General features: G+C 47.9%; 1 protein-coding gene and 1 non-coding gene across 2 annotated transcripts in view; both read left to right on the plus strand.

Moving 5' to 3' along the window:
- Positions 1–857: 857 nt before the first annotated feature.
- On the plus strand, positions 858–930 carry Trnak-cuu. Its single transcript has one exon. It is a non-coding gene; the product is annotated as a tRNA-Lys (tRNA).
- A 3,958-nt stretch (positions 931–4,888) lies between these two features.
- Positions 4,889–12,543, plus strand: part of LOC106745658 (serine/arginine repetitive matrix protein 2) — a 99,926-nt gene continuing 92,271 nt past the window's right edge. Inside the window, exons 1-2 of the mRNA XM_014621465.1 lie at positions 4,889–4,931; positions 5,379–5,795. Coding sequence (XP_014476951.1) covers positions 4,889–4,931; positions 5,379–5,795 — 460 coding nt within the window. The remainder of the gene's footprint in view (positions 4,932–5,378; positions 5,796–12,543) is intronic.

Raw genomic sequence — 12,543 nt, forward strand, 5'->3', positions numbered from 1 at the left:
GTGGAACACGTTGCCACGAGATATCCCCGAAGCGTAACCGTTGCGGATACGATGCAACGACACGAATGTAGTACGCGTAGCATAATGGAGTATTTTTGACGACGTATTTGACGACGTCAGAAGCACGAAATCGCATGTCAAAAATTACTCGATATACGTGGAGAAAAACACTGTATGGACAAAACGACACTTCAGGTTGACTGAGTAAGAAATAGAAAAAAAAAAATATCGAAACGAAGTAGTATTAGTGGTATAAATTTCGAAAGAAAATATCGATGCACCAATACCCGGTATTGAAAGAAAAATCTCGATACCAGTATTATATCGGTAGTATTACAACATCCCTATGTATGGACCGATCCGCCGATGGCAGTCGTGACGGTATTTGCTTTACGAGCGAGATAGAGGAGCGGGTTTCGATATTGACGATAAATTTAAAGTTGCAGCCGGCTAATTAACGTCTTTCTCTCCGAGGTTTTGACGTGCCACGTTCTTTAAATAGATTCGCGTCTGCATTGCGATAAAACCGACGTCCTGCAAACAAGGACTCGTTTGTACAAAGTTTCATCACTCGCTTCGACCTGCTTCACGAGAACTCGATTCGGGAAGTTTATCAATGAGTGATTCCTTCCGGAGATAATGCGTGTATTTGGCGGAACTTGCAATGAAAATCGATGATAAGCCTGTTTTAACACATAAATATAAATAGAAAAGATTCAAATTTAAAATGGATATAATTCATGGTACTAAATTTGTTCACCAGTGTAATCAATAGATCTATTAACGTGAATGAAGTACGCGCAAGGTAGGGAGGGAAAGGTAACATACTACATTCAATTGGAAGAAATCCACCACAAGCCCGGCTAGCTCAGTCGGTAGAGCATGAGACTCTTAATCTCAGGGTCGTGGGTTCGAGCCCCACGTTGGGCGAGTTTCTTTTTTGCTGGTTTTTATCACATTCATATATAATAAATAGGCACCATTCGTTTTTTATACTTTTAATACACACTCTCACCTTATATTTAATACGTTAACGAAAGCCTGTAATTAGATTATCCGACGAGCATAAAAGCATTTTTATTAACGCACTTAGAACATGATTATTATAATTATAATTATATTATTAAATAATTGTAATATATATTATCTAAAAATAGTAATAAATTCCGCTATCGGTTCATTACTATTTGACTTAACACTCTGTTCTCGTTATTATCCGAGTTTAAATTTTAATTCCACAACGATCCCGAAAGTACATCGATATTTGAAAAATCTACAGGCTAACCCAATTTTTTTAATTCTAAAATTTCTAAAATCAATCTCTGTAATTTAATTAAATGACATATATTTTTGCATATGTAGAATCTACTGGATATTAAATAATCCGCTAACGATGCTTACTTCTAGATTTCGTTACGGTAAACTCGTCCGCTTAAATTTAATTTTAAAAAGTGACATTTTATCATACCGGTTTGCGTTTCCGAAATTTTTCGCCAAGACAACGCGTCGTCCGAATTTCGGCTTGCGACGAAACACGTCTCAGATGTAAAGTAATATAACGGTAGTTGAAGAATGTCCCGGAGAATATCCCGTATCACCGTATGATGGAACCCGTAGGAAAGGTAAGTGATTTTAAGTGACTCACACCTGCCCTCTCCGTTCTGTCGCCCTCGGTTCGAGGATGCTCTGTATTTTCTCGCGTCTTCCTCTGCGTCACGACACACCGGAAATTCGACGTGTGGCCATAAAAGTGGAAGACGTGAGCATCGGGAATGCGTTCGTCGCGTTGCTCGATGAGGGGTATCTCTCCATTATCTTCGTACAAGGCGGGTAAGCGCACGTAAGAAGCGGACATTTCCACTTCTGGAGCGCGCCGGCGATAGTTTCCCTCAGAGCGAGCGAGTGAGTGAGTGAGGGAACAATCGATGTACCGTCCCGTTGCGCACGTGCTTTTACGCGTTCGGCTACGATCATTCCCTTAATCGTCGTGTTTCGCCGGAATGGGATTGCACGGCCGCTATTATAAAATTCCCGGCTCTGATTTAATGGAAATTACTTGGAAATTACGAAGCGGAGGAGATGCTAATGCTACTGCAAAATGAAGCTCAGGGCTGCCGTACATCGTATTACGCAGAAATCCGTGTGAAATATCGAAACGCAATCTCGACTGATAGCACGAGTGACATAAAATCGCTCATAACTTTTTTAAAAATATTTCTACCCCCCTTTATCGAACTTATTCTACATGTACATATTCTATCTTACACATCGACACAATTATTCTCATACGTATATAACTTATATAAATATTTTCATATATACAAGGTGAATCGCAAACCGATCATCTTTATGTTCACAGGAGCACCCGACGTATTGTTTAACCCCTACCGCTTTCGATTTTGAATGGAGAAGAGAATGGAAAGGAAAAGACGCAGTCGAAGGAAACGAGAAGTCGCAAACGTAGAACGAGTAGCGGCAACCGCAGCAACATCAATAGCAGCGACCGACAACGTTGTCGCACTTGGCGTATGCCGGTCGGTGTGAAAGAAAGGTCAAAAAGCGTCCCGCTAAAAGGAAGGTGCACGTGGACGAAGAAGTGGTAGTGGCGGTGGTGGTGGCAGAGAAGAAACGGTGGAGGAATCTTAACGCGGGCGCTCGTGCAAGAGGGGCGATTTCCGAGCGATTCATCTTCTCGGGTTCACAGGTGTTCGCGCGCGCGTCCTTCACGGCCCTTGTCGCCAATCGTCTTCTTCCCGCCGGTGAGTAACTGCCCTGGTCGCTCGCCTATTCCGCACGACGAGAGAAAGAGAAACGGGGAAGAGGAACGCTCGCCGATGCGATCGGGATAGACCGGGCGGATCGGAGGACGATCGAAGAGAGCAGCGGCGGCGAGGTTTACGCGAGAAGAGCGGAACGAACGAGAAGAGGAGAAACTACGATAGACGGAAGAGCAGAAGAAGCTCGAGGGAAGAGACTCGCCGAGAGAAGAAGGAGGAAAAAGGTCATCATGGTGTGGGATAGAGACGGGGATAAGATTTAACGAAGAAGAAGAAGAAGAAGAGCGGGAAGAGGAAGAAGAAGAAGAGATTCTACCTTGCAGCTCGCGAGAGATAGGGAAAGAGAGATAAAGGAAAAGGAAAGAAAGAGCGCGGAGGAGGGGGCAAAAGACGCGAGACGCGTGGTGGTGGTGGTGACGGTGGTGGTAGTGGAGGAGGAGGTGATGCTCGCGCGGTAGCGGTCTCTCGCGAGCGTCCAGATCTGTCGCGTGCTGCGTCGCGACTCTGGAATGGGACGAAGGAAGCGGAACGATACGACGGGACGGTACCGGACGATCATTATTAGCAGCCGGCTCTCCCGAGAGCGGGATGGGATGGATGTTGCCGCGACAGGTCGGTGTGAGTAGAACTCTCAGCACGCTGGTACAGTGTCGGTGGTTTCACTCTCGGCTGCTGCCACCGCCACGGAGCGTCGAGCCGCCGCTGTGGTGCGCGCTGGTGTGCCGCCGCAGCTGCTGCCGCCGTCGTCGATCCGTCCGTCCACCGCCACCGCCGCCGCCGTCGCCGCCGCCGCCGCCGCGCCGGTTCGGTCTCTCTACGAGAGCGAATCGAGGAGCGTGCCCGAACCCGAGCCGGGGAAGAGAACCGCGGCACTCGTTCAGTAGTTTCTCGGACGCCGCACAGGCACCATCCGACCCTGCGAGATAACCCTGACGTGTGGCCGCCGCAGGGCTTAACCCCTGTGACCCCCCTTCCTCCCTCCCCTCCCCCCCCGGTGACAATTGCGTCCGCGGAGCGCGTGGCTTCGATCAGACCGAGAGAGATCGCCACGGCGAATTGGCGCACGATCTCCGCACGTAACCCCTGGACCCCCCCGAATTCAGGAGGAACAGTTGCGAAACGGAGGGTTTCCGCGACCAGTTCTTCGGAATTCTTTTTCTCCAGCCTTTCTCCTCGGAGCATCGCATCTCGAACGCGGCGCGTAGGTCAGTTCCGAGCCTCCCCCTTCCGCCAACGGCGTCGGGAGGGTCGTTTTCCCGAAACGCGAGGGGGAAGTGGTGACGGATAAAATAAACGGTGAAGCAGTGGTAGTGCGTAACGCGGGGGTCTGCCGAGATCTCTGTGGACTGCGTGACACCGGGGGCCGATTACGGAAGGACGCACGGAATCCCGAAAAAGGAAAATCGGTCAGGCGGAGTCGAAGCCGGCGGAAGGAGAAGAGATAGGGAGCCTGTTCTGCCTATCGATAGCAGCGGGGAGCGGGAGAGCGGCGGGATCTTCGAGAGTAGCCGATAATGTCAACTCGTATTCGTGACGAGCTGCCTGAAGAAGATAAGGACTAACGTATAAGATAAGGTCTAACGAAGGGCTCCTCGATGGTCATTGCCATCGAGGGCTCGACCGATCCTCGCTGTCAGGATCATTCGCAGTGCACCGAGGATCCTCGGCGATTTCGGACGGAGGACAGCCATCGTCGTCGCCTCGATGTCATCGTTTCTCGTCTGCGGCAGCAGGTCACACCGGGGCCCGAGGATCGGCTGTATCGGTAGCTAAGGCGGTGCTGCGCAGAGCTGCATACCGCAATAATGCGAGAGTACCGAAAGCGCGACGGTGTATGGACGGATCGGCAGCCGCATCCTCCGTTTCCGGCCGACGCCTTCCCGGGGTATCTCCTCCAGAGACGACGGGAAGAAGGGCTCTGATATGGGGCTCTAATGCCGCGACCTTCGTCAACGTCGTTACGACGAAACGGTGAGGTAAAACCGGAAGAGGAGAAGAGGAAGAAAAGGGAAGAGAAAGGGGGATAGGATCGATATTATAAGGAGCGGAAAGCGGCGGTAGCGCCGACAAGGAGGAGGAGGGCAAAGAAAGGAGCGTCGGATGAGACCGTCATGCCCGCTGAGATTGACACGGGCGGGCCTAGGGTGCTGCACTGTGATTCCGACGTGCCGACTTCCGCCGGCCGACAGCGCCGAGCCGCGAATTCACTCGCCGAGTCAGCCGCGAGCTTACCGAGGATCTCCGGTGAACCGGACCCGCGACGAGGAGCCGAGGAGGAAGCCTCCGGCGGAAGAGGCGTCCTGGCAGAGAGTCGCAGCGCGCCAACGCAACCGCCGCGTCGGACGCGAGGAGGAGGCGAGAGACTCGCGTGTCTGCTGGCATCGGGGGGAGTGTCGCGCGCGCTCGAGAATGTCCCCAAGGACGAGTGTCTCTCGGTCACGCGGAACTGCCGCGCGAGGGGCGCGCGCGACAAGGTCGAGCGAGCGGAACGATCGCGGCTCGCGATAGCGAGGCGTCGAAGTCTCCGGGATCGCTCCTGGACGCTGCGGCCGGCGGCGAGTCCTCTTCTCTCTAGTCACCATTCGCGCTCTCGCTCGGGAGCGAGGTCCTGCGAGGACACCAGTGAACCATTCGCTAGTGACGACGGATGTTCGTCGCGCGATCAACGTCCGGAGGAGGAGGAAGTCCAGGCCGGCGAGGATCCCGCGAGCAGGAAGAGGCGCGGACGCGTCCGCTCGCTCCTCCGGCTGGCGTTCCTCCTCTTCCTCGTCGCCTTCGGACGGAGTGCGCGCAAGCTCAGTGCGGGACCGAGCTGCGTGATCGGCACGGTAATCGGTGCAGTGAGTGCGGCGCCGGTCGACTTGGTCGGCGACGCCGGCGTCAGGGCCGAGAGGTCGGCCAATCTCTCCCACATCACCGGCGCCTCCAGGAAGATACAGATGTACGTGAAGAACCGGCATCTGCAGATCCTGCCGGACGGCACGGTGAACGGCTCCAACGACGACACCTCTGACTACAGTGAGTACTGCTCTGGCACGCTTCCGCATGATAGTCGCGCGATGGGATCAAGTTCCTTTCTTCCGAACTCATTTTCACTCAGTGGAGAGATCAATCGTTTCCACGTGATTTAAAAAATAGTCAGGTGGGCGTATACTTGTCTGTTTTTCTGACAAACCTCATAAAAACAGCTTAAAGATAAAATCATTGTTTTTCGCTTTATGAACATTGTGTCGTCGAAGTCATCGTTACTTTCAACTTTCAAATTGAATTTTTTGTCTTATCTTTAAAGAAGCTAATTATTGAACATGATTTCTTGCGATCGAGTTTTTTTATGGAAACGCTCAAGTCATGGGAGAAAAAGACGAGAAAGTGAGTTTTTTTTTTCTTCTTAAAAGTGAGAAAAAGTAAGATATTTCGAAATAAGTGAGGAAAAGATAAGGAAAGCGAGTCGCTCCCATGCCTGTATTCTTCTTCATTTTTTTTTTTAATAATTGTTTAAACCTCCCGAAGTCTTACGCAACAGCGAAACGCGTTAGAAAATTTGGTTCAAATTTCATTTGGCATTGGAATGCTATTGCGATGATTCGCCTAAGGGGGTTATTTTCGACGGGCGTACATGTCGATTGCATAACGTTATCTCGAGATCATAATTTTGCTTCAGTATCGGACTTACCACCTCTCTTCATCTTCGGACAACTAACAATAACCACCAGCGTATATTCGGCTCTGACAATTTCTTAAATTAAATCTCGCCTTCCCTCCCACCGCCTCAATAAAGTAGCGGATAAGAAACTCTGTCGTGACCGCGTTCAATTATGCAAAGATAAAAATTTAATCAACAAAGTGCATTGCATTCATTTCCAAGAGTGCAATGACTTTCCGATCAAAGTTGAATTATAACCAATAGCAAATCAGTATTAAATATATCGTATGTTGATTTTTTGTAGAGAACCTTATCACGCTAGATCAGAAATGCTATTAAAATAAAAGCACCATTAAACGGACACACACCGAACTCCAGCCACTCCTATTGTTTTGACCCTTAAAAATACGAATATCTAAACTTCAAACACAAAATATATGCGTACATATTCTACGTTGAAAGCTCAAACATTCAAAGATCAAAATGACAAGAGTGTCGGAAACCAGGTGCGTGTCCAAGCATTGGTACGATTACCTTATATTTTTTGTTATTCCTGCGTCCGATAGCTCAAAGCAAATCCCTAAGGCGCAATGTGCTTCTATCGTCTCCTCGAGCTGCCGATTAATCCGCGACACGTTAACATATGATACACGCGCACGCAATACGAAAGCGCACTCTCTGCGGTCTCTCTCTATCGTCCGAGTGCCTTTAATCCGAGTCGACACCTGCGATCGATTTTTCTAAAACCGCTGCGGCTTCCCGGCCGAGTGTATAGAGTTTCAATCCGAACGGCCGCGCCCGATAGACTCGTGCCGTCTGTGTGTGATTAATGAACGTGTAATCGAGCGTTACCCTTGAACCACGCGCGCCGAGTCCGACGTTAATACCACGGTACAGCCGATATTCTCCGTCCATTCACGATATTTATCCGGCCGATATTGAGAGAGAGAGAGAGAGAGACCCTCGGCCACTCGACACGCCGCTCGACGTCACTCGATTTCATCGGCGTGTCCTAATTCGCCGGCATGCCTTTTTATCGCGCGCGATGACCTTATCCGACGAAGAATGCCGTGCCACGCGTCTCCCGGCGCTTCGTCGTGCGCAGCTTGAAAAATTTTGTCGAATTATCTAATCGATTTCGACCGTTCTTACTGCAGCCCGAGCCTCGACTATCGACCGATGCTTCTCCTGTATTATCCGCTCGATAAGCTGCGTTCTAATCAGTCTAGAACGCAGTTCCGACGGAGCGGCTTTGTCACTTTGTCCCCACGGCGAGAAATTTTCCAACACGTGAAAATAACGGGACCGCCTTCTCCGCAGCAACGAGCCAATTGAGCAATTCGGTATCCGAAAGGATATCGAGTGAGGCAGAACGAACGACTCGAGCGACTAGATCGGAAGACATAGAGGGAAAGAGAGAGAGAGAGAGAGAGAAAGAAGAGAGCTGATCCAAGAATATCGTCTTCGTAACTAGACCACGCTAACCTTTGCTGAAACCGCGGTCTCACGTCGGCTCGCTCGGCGATCGGAACTTAACCTAGGAAGTGCCATCTGATTTGCATTCCCGCGCGCTCTTTTGTTCGTGGACGGTGGAATTGGGTTAAGCGAGAACGGCGGTGACCGCGCGAAGTCAAGCTGAACTTTGGTTGAAGTACGCTGATAGAAGAACTTTAATGAAGCTGTTAAAATTGGATTTAATGAATTAGCTTAATCCTAAGTCCAGATCCGCAAGAGGTGTAGTAGAACTTTAGTTTTTTGCTCTAAATACTAAATTGTAACGAAATTTCTAGTAAAAAGCATTTTCAGCCCTACTGGACGTCGTAATTCCTAAAATTTCAGCGTTACTGCTACTTTTGGCAGCGGGAAATGCTTCTTGTTAGAAATTATGTTACACTTTATTGCTCAGGGCAAAAGATTAAAAGCTTACAGCATCGACTGTGGAGACTCCGGATAATTTGTGGATTTTACAGGAACGCCTCTCGATAGGACGCGTGATTCCGAATATTCCGCGAGCGAATCGAGCGAACACTGCGACACCCTCGGGGATTACGGCCGTAAGAACTTACTCTTGTAGAACCGGTATTACAATAATGAAGCCGGGGCATGTGATCGTTAATCGAGGACAAAATTAGCATTCGCCTCAGCTGTGATAATTGTAGCCCTAACCGATAGAAAGAACGGCATCATCGTCGCAAAAATCGGAATTGAAATCTCAATTTTCCGATATTATACGCGATAGCTTTTGCAAAAACCGCAATTATATTACAAGTACATTGCAAATCGCGCGATAAGGAGACTTCCGATCGGCGACGCTCGCGCTTTTCGCGCACTCGAAGCGCTGCAACTTTGTTGCGCGGTGTGGCGCACTAAGCCTGAGGATAACACCCGCGATTTTACAATACAGGTACAATACATGTACAACGCTGAAGTACCATCATAGGTCTCCCAGGCTGTATATCACGAAAAAATAACTTGTAAAAATAATGGTTTCTTGCAATTTTTTTCTTAATTACTTTGATTTATCTAGTTTATTTCCAATTCTTATTTACTGTCTTTCTATATTATTCTTTGTAGATTGGTTGGAAACCAGTTGTCTCATTGGATCAGGCTGATGACAGCCGAAGTCATATGAATCTAACCTTTTCTGTCTTAATTTATAATTCATTTAGTTTTTATTATGATGTTGTATACAACCTGAAGAACCACATATTTCGAAACGTTATATTTGATAAAAAATGTCATTGTAATGACGTTGTGTTAATTATTTCTTGCTTACTGGGTTTATTTTAACATAAAAACTTCCTTGAAATTGTCACTTAAATACAAAATAAATTTAGAATAAAAAGAAATATCTTGTTATTAAGCCTGACAAAACAGAAAAAAAAATAGAAATTTGTAGAATGAGCGTTTTTAAGAACGTGAAAGGCTTGTGAGATTTAATGCTGACTAGTCTCAGAGGCCTGGTGCGAGTCGCCTGAGTCGTTGAAACAAAATGGCAATAACTTATTTACGAAAGCTGACACAGACCCTTTTCCTTGCAACTGAGGTTGCAGGTCAAACTGAGTAATAGGAGAATAGAAATAAGATATAGAATTTGACACAATACATAGAAGAGAGAGTGAACGAGAGAAAACGCGTGTAGGCCTCGTAATTCCAATGAAGTTGCGTTCGGAAACTCCACCCTGAGGGTAGAGCAGAGTAAGTGGTGATGAGAGCAGGGTAGACCCTGAGTTCAGATAGTTTTCAAACGGTAGAGACCAAGTAAAGTACAATTAATCACTCGCTTATCACGTCAAGTACTAAGAAGGATCCTCGAGAATCGGTTGATTATTTTTCTTGGTACAATACATTTCGTTCGCCTTCGGGGCATCGCCCCGGAAAGGGGCAATCGTACTTCTAAACATTCGCGTACGCTCGCCGTTTGTGCTCCGCTGCCGACGAGCCTGTTTCCTTCGGCCGATGGAGAGACACATTTTACCGGCGGGACAAAAATTCGACCGGTCGCGACGACAACCTGTTCGCGGATAATTGAAAGCAGCAGCAACATTAACATTTCTTTTTACGTCGTTCGCCGGTAATTAAAAAGCACGCTTACGCCGATGAAATACATCAATCGGCGATCGTGATTATAATCATAAAATCAGCGCGCCGGAACACGGAACGGACTCGGAAGGACATTCATCCTCGGAACCGTCTCATCCTGTCATCGGGCCATTGACTGTCATCGGTGCCGCTGTTGGAAAATTTATAAGGCGCGAGCGAAGCATCGGCGCGAATCCCGTCGTACTTCCGAGCGGAATGCCGAAGACGAGAAGAAGAAAGAAGAGGAGAAGTCGCGTAACGCGGAATGAACACGATGTCGCTATGTCGGCGATGTGCTTCGGTTTCACCTTGATTACCGGCGCGTAAGATCGGCATTTAAATAAATCACGTAACCGGCGGCACCTTATTTTACCGGGCATCGCGATTCGTGCGTGGTTCGCCGGGGAAATCAATGAACCATCTATTTCCGCCGCACGTCCACTGTTGCCGCCTAATTGCTTTCTTTTGCGTGCGGCTGCGTCGGTGCGTGAATACGTACGTGCGTGCGTGAGTACCGTCCATGCATGCGTGCTTCTTTTGTAGATTCGCGCGCGCGTAAAGTGGCCGAGTCGCCACCGACGACGAGGACGAGTGACGCGTTCTCTCGCGAGTGCCCGTCGCTGCGTTTCCCCCGGCTTGGAAGCCACCCAAACGTGATGCCGATGACGACGGACACGACTGCTTTAATCCCAGCCTCGGGTAATTGGAGTTAAACATCTCGTGCAATCGCACGACGTCAGGCTACCGCGGCGGATCAATCATCGAGGAATTCAACCGGTAGAATCTCGTTTCTGGATTCGTTCGTCTTCCTTACGCGGGGCACTTCTCCTAAGAATGTTAACGCGCACGCCGGGTCGATAGCATCCACGATCAAACGATCGCCGACGAGCTACCGGCCTTCTCTTTCTCCGGCACGGCCTCGCCGGTGCGTTTTCGTTCCTGTGATATCATCGATATCGACCTATAGAATGCAGTCGAATGCTCTCGTCCGCTCTTGTCGGAATAATCGAAAGCAGGTGGAGAAATGGAAAACAGGGGCGCGTCGCTCGCAAGACGCGAATTCACTTCTCGTCATTAGAGAAGCCTCGAGAAGAACCGAAATACTTGATATATCGGAGAGTGCTAGCTTAAGTATTTGCGCAGAAAAGGTAGCGTTTAACGTGTTATTTTTGACTTGCGATCGGTGCGACACTTGAATATCGCTATTTTAAGCACGCACACTCGGCGCTATTTTGTCAATATTTTTCGTAGAAGGTCGTTTTGTCCTTCGGTGTGATTACACTGTGTCTCTCGGTCGTGTATCAATCGTGCTTTTCCGACGACGCTACGAGAATCTCCCGACAAAAATAGGAAAGGATTTATAGAATTAAATTAACCCTTCGCGCGATAAGGTTAATTTCACGGACCTTTCAGACCTCACGGCGCGTTCTTCGGCTTAACTTTATGGGAAAGCGCCGTGCGCGCTTGATTGTTAACGAGCTTCTAATGACTAGGAAGATGTGCCAACCTTTTTCGCAGTCTGCTAATGGAAATTATAAATTTCCACTGTGTCATTAAGCAATTATATTCCGTGCGCGAGCGCGCGTCTTTTATGCGTGCTGCATTGCGCCGATTTACCCGCCCGCTAACTTCGCACTTCCGCGATTAAATGGAAGTGCGATTGCTCGAAAAAAGAGGAAGGAAACAAGACGAATTTAATATTCGCAAACAACATCATAGATTTGCATATGTCATCCGTCATTCGTAAACGACGGCCGAATAAGATCGGTTAGAGCGTGATTTGTTCAGAAACTTTAGGAAATCCACGACGGAATATTGTGCAGAGAATGATAATCACGCGTGATCGACGATAGCCTCGCCCCAATTTCCGCGTGCGACTTAAACTCGCAAATAATAATTAATGACCGACATTTTAAGCTCGATTAGTCACGCTGCACCGGCGACGACGAAGCTTAAAGAGTACGAATCCCGTGGTCGATCCGGCGAAATTCTGAGTTATCGTCCGAATTAAATCGCGGTTGGAGCCACTTGATGATGAATACCCGGAGACACAGTGACGAGCTTGAACGCGAAAGCTACTCGGCCGTGCCGTATCTTATTTTCGTCCTCGTAACTCTGCGAGGTGAGAGCGTTGTTTGCGAATTCCGGCGCGTGCCGTCTAGGTACTTTGTCGTGTCTAAATTGAAAATCTCGATTTTCTCGGAAACTTTTGGATTTCGATCTCGATTCGAAATTTCTCGAAAAACGCGCATATCGCGTATATCAGATTTTACATCTCAACGGATGGGTATTATTTTTCTTGAATATCGAATTTTTGAATATCATTCTGAAAGACATTGTATGTAAATTATGTAGACATTGACGAGATAAGAAGTTAAATTAATGTAAAATGTAAATATATTTGTGAAAAACGTGTGAAATAAACTAGAAGTATATATAGCTATCGATAATCGATCGACTGTTTAATTAATTAACTTATTAATTAATTAATTAATTAACCTATTTATTTGTTTATTAAACGGAAGCCGTACGGTCGTGTTA

This window comes from Dinoponera quadriceps, unplaced genomic scaffold (genome assembly GCF_001313825.1).
Source record: "Dinoponera quadriceps isolate SergipeBrazil2010 unplaced genomic scaffold, ASM131382v1 scaffold1441, whole genome shotgun sequence".
NCBI classification, from domain to species: Eukaryota; Metazoa; Arthropoda; class Insecta; order Hymenoptera; family Formicidae; genus Dinoponera; species Dinoponera quadriceps.